Source organism: Chlamydomonas reinhardtii, chromosome 2 (assembly GCF_000002595.2).
Source record: "Chlamydomonas reinhardtii strain CC-503 cw92 mt+ chromosome 2, whole genome shotgun sequence".
Lineage (NCBI taxonomy): Eukaryota > Viridiplantae > Chlorophyta > Chlorophyceae > Chlamydomonadales > Chlamydomonadaceae > Chlamydomonas > Chlamydomonas reinhardtii.
In genome coordinates, this window is record NC_057005.1 from 2646421 (window position 1) to 2650808 (window position 4388).

Genomic DNA, 4388 nt, shown 5'->3' on the forward strand with positions numbered 1-4388 from the left:
GACAGGGCAAGAAGAGAAGAAAAGAGAAGAAAAACAGAAAACAAACACCTCGAAAACCGCCACCAACCACCCCCAACCATCCCACCCCACCCCACCCCGACCCAGCAGACAGAGCAGGAGGCTGGCCCCCCCGCCCCCCGGGAGGGGTTGCACAAAAACACCGCCAGACCTAACCCAAGCACCAGCCTACACCACAGCCTAACCGCAAGAACCACCACCACCGCGCGCCAGAAAACGAAACACCAGCGCTACGCACTCGCCCCGCCCAAACCCACCCCACCCCCACAAGTCGGTTGCTTAAGCAACACCCCAGGAGAACCGGCAGAGGAGACACAAGCAGAAAACTAAACGGGCCAGATGTGGCGCTGACTAAGCGGGCTCCAGCCCGCTGCAAGACGCGCTGTGCAGGAAGTACCACAGCCGCCCAGGCGCTGCGACGCCAGCCAGAGCTAAAACACATGGGCGCCAGATAAGCTGATGACGATAAACGCCACGCCAGCGCCTGGAACGAAACGCCGCCCAAAAGGAAACCTAGGGGGCCTGCACAGGTGATGCAAGCGTCAGCCGCAAGTTCAACTTCGGTTTTTTTTTTTAGGAATCATCCTTACAAGGTTGAACAGGGGCAGACGCGCTGCCCCCCTGCTGCCTGAAAGCAGCCTGGTCCCCGAGACCAGAACCCTGACAGGGCAAGAAGAGAAGAAAAGAGAAGAACCCACCCTGAACCTCCTCCACTTCACAAAGCGCGCCACCCGCCGACCAGATGGCAACAAAGTGCTCCAGCTTAGCCGCCTTGAGCTGTGCGGTGAGAAGCTGAGTGGGCAGAGCCGACAGGGTTTCAGGGGTTAGCGTGGCGGCAGTGAAACGCAGCTGCATCACCCTGCGCAGCTCGCTGACCACCTCCCGAACCACATGCTCCGACGTCTGCTTAGCAGGCTCGCGGGACCAGTACGCACACCAGACGGCGTACAAGAAGGTGGCCCGCAAAGTGCTCCACAGCAGCGCGCCCGCCCCCCGCGGGCCTGAGGCCCACATACCCATGCGGTCCCCCAGCATGAAGCCTGCGTCCGTCACTGGCGGCGCCGCTGCCTGGGGCGCAACGCAGGCCCACAGCTGCTGCAGCCACGTCCTCGCCTGCGCATAAGCTGGACACTCCAGGAAGATGTGCGTCAGGCTGGCCCACGCCCGCGGGCCAGGTGGCCCGCAGGCGGGGTGAGGACAGGCGTGGAGCAGCATCCGCCGCAGCCAGCCACTCAGCCGCCAGCGGTGCCGCCACAGTGGCGGGTTAGCCTGGACCAGCTGTGGGTGGCTAACGCTGCGGGGGCTGTGTCCTACGTCCACTACACGGGGCGGCTCTTGGAGCCTGGGCCTGGCGTGCTGCCCCCGGCGGTGGATGGGGCGTGGCAGCCTGCCTGTGTGCTGCAGCATCGCAAGCCGCGGCACCTGTGGACCTTTGAAGAGCGGGCGGCGTACGATGCAGCATCACCAGGGGAACGGGCGGGGGCGTGGCCTCGGGCGCCGTACTTCCTGGCGCCGGAGGCTGGGGTGGTGGTGCACCCGGAGCGCTGCCGGATTGCGGGTGTCAGCTTGGCGGACTACACGGTGCGGGACGTGCGGCGGGCCATCACCGCGGCTAACCCGGCCGCACCTCCGGCTCCGGCCCGCCCCGCAGCCATGCCGTGCCCGGCGCCAGCACAGCAGGCGGGGGGTTCGGGGACCCAGCCGGCGGCACAGTCGCGGCTGGCGGAGCGGGAGGCGGAGTGGCAGCGTGCAGCGGCGCAGCTGACCACCACGGCGGCGCAGCACTTCAACAATAACCCGGTGGCTCTGGACCCCTGGCTCCACCGCACCTCCGCGGCAGCTGGGCTGCAGAACACGCCGGCGAGAGAACTGCAGTCGTATGCGTCCCCGTCCCAGCACTCGGGTGAGGGGCCGCGGCGTTCCGCGCGGCTGCAGGAGCAGGCGGCGGGCGGGGCGGGACCTAGCACGGGGCCTGCCACGGCGGCGGCGGCAGCAGCGGCGGTGGAGGGCGACCCTCGCATGCCGCCCCCGGATGCGTCCCTTCTGCGGGGTACGTGGCGGAGGCTGTGGGACAGCCACGCCAGTCGGGGGGCAAAGGTGCTGGTGTACCGGCTGCAACATGCTTACCTGCCTTGCGGGCTGTACAGGGCGGGCAAGGGAATTCGTCCACGGGTGACCACGGGGTGCGGGGGGTTGGGGGCGCACTGTCCTCACCCCGCCTGCGGGCCACCTGGCCCGCGGGCGTGGGCCAGCCTAACGCACATCTTCCTGGAGTGTCCAGCTTATGCGCAGGCGAGGACGTGGCTGCAGCAGCTGTGGGCCTGCGTTGCGCCCCAGGCAGCGGCGCCGCCAGTGACGGACGCAGGCTTCATGCTGGGGGACCGCATGGGTATGTGGGCCTCAGGCCCGCGGGGGGCGGGCGCGCTGCTGTGGAGCACTTTGCGGGCCACCTTCTTGTACGCCGTCTGGTGTGCGTACTGGTCCCGCGAGCCTGCTAAGCAGACGTCGGAGCATGTGGTTCGGGAGGTGGTCAGCGAGCTGCGCAGGGTGATGCGGCTGCGTTTCACTGCCGCCACGCTAACCCCTGAAACCCTGTCGGCTCTGCCCACTCAGCTTCTCACCGCACAGCTCAAGGCGGCTAAGCTGGAGCAATTTGTTGCCATCTGGTCGGCGGGTGGCGCGCTTTGTGAAGTGGAGGAGGTTCAGGGTGGGTCACCGAAGTTGAACTTGCGGCTGACGCTTGCATCACCTGTGCAGGCCCCCTAGGTTTCCTTTTGGGCGGCGTTTCTTTCCAGGCGCTGGCGTGGCGTTTTATCGTCAACAGCTTATCTGGCGCCCATGTGTTTGAGCTCTGGCTGGCGTCGCAGCGCCTGGGCGGCTGTGGGCCTTCCTGCACAGCGCGTCTTGCAGCAGGCTGGAGCCCGCTTAGTCAGCGCCACATCTGGCCCGTCTAGTTTTCTGCTTGTGTCTCCTCTGCTGGTTCTCCTGGGGTGTTGCTTAAGCAACCGACTTGTGGGGGTGGGGTGGGTTTGGGCGGGGCGAGTGCATACCGCTGGTGTTTTCTTTTCTGGCGCGCGGTGGTGGTGGTTCTTGCGGTTAGGCTGTGGTGTAGTTTGGTGCTTGGGTTTTTTTTTTTGGGAATCATCCTTACAAGGTTGCAGTGGTAGACGCACTACCACCCTACTGCCAAGGCAGCCTGGATCATATCACAGAACCTCGATAGGGCCAGAGATCAGAGAAGAGAAGAGAAGTTTTTGTTCCACCACACACCTACTGGAAACCTCAACAGCCAGGTGACACCACACACCTACTAGAGTTCTCAACAGCTAGGTGACAACTACAGCCATTGCCTTGACCACACAGATCATCTAGAGCTCTCCAGTTGACAGGCCCAGAGCACCACTTGAATCTTGGATCTTGAACTTGAAAGCTCTCCAGTTGCAGGCCCAGAGCTCCAGCCTGGTACCCCAGAGACTCCCTGCACCACAGGGGGGGTCTACACACCACCAAGGTGTGGATGGGTTTTGGTAAACCAGGGCCCTTCCTGGTGGGGTGACCGGGATTCGAACCCAGGATCTCTCGAAGCCTTAACGAAATCGGCTTGAGTGTCTTAACCATTTAGACGACCCCCCTTGGGTTAGGTCTGGCGGTGTTTTTGTGCAACCCCTCCGGGGGGGCGGGGGGGCCAGCCTCCTGCTCTGTCTGCCGGGTCGGGGTGGGGTGGGGTGGGATGGATGGGGGTGGTTGGTGGCGGTTTTCGAGGTGTTTGCTTTCTGTTTTCTTCTCTTTTCTTCTCTTCTTGCCCTGTCAGGGTTCTGGTCTCGGGGACCAGGCTGTCTCCAGGCTGCAGGGGGGCAGCGCGTCTGCCCCTGTTCAACCTTGTAAGGATGATTCCTCAAAAAAACAAAACCCCTCCCGGGGGGCGGGGGGGCCAGCCTCCTGCTCTGTCTGCCGGGTCGGGGTGGGATGGGGTGGGATTGGTGGTTGCTGGCGTTTTCGAGGTGTTTGCTTTCTGTTTTTTTCTCTTTTCTTCTCTTCTTGCCCTTTCAGGGTTCTGGTCTCGGGGACCAGGCTGCTTTCAGGCAGCAGGGGGGCAGTGCGTCTGCCCCTGTTCAACCTTGTAAGGATGATTCCTCAAAAAAGAAAGCAGAAAGCAAACACCTCGAAAGCGCCAACAACCACCCCCATCCATCCCACCTCACCCCACCCCGACCCGGCAGACAGAGCAGGAGGCTGGCCCCCCCGCCCCCCGGGAGGGGTTATGCGCAGGCGAGGACGTGGCTGCAGCAGCTGTGGGCCTGCGTTGCGCCCCAGGCAGCGGCGCCACCAGTGACGGACGCGGGCTTCATGCTGGGGGACCGCATGGGTAT

The 4388-nt window shown here is 64.0% G+C and overlaps 1 protein-coding gene across 1 annotated transcript; it reads left to right on the forward strand.

Annotated features, from left to right (window-relative positions):
* The first annotated feature begins 597 nt into the window (after positions 1-597).
* On the forward strand, positions 598-3915 carry CHLRE_02g093252v5 (uncharacterized protein). Its single transcript, XM_043059465.1, has 3 exons — positions 598-802; positions 1670-2068; positions 2300-3915. The coding sequence occupies exons 2-3, from the start codon at positions 1672-1674 to the stop codon at positions 2782-2784; spliced, it is 882 nt and encodes a 293-aa protein (XP_042927099.1). The 5' UTR covers positions 598-802; positions 1670-1671; the 3' UTR covers positions 2785-3915.
* Positions 3916-4388: the final 473 nt, after the last annotated feature.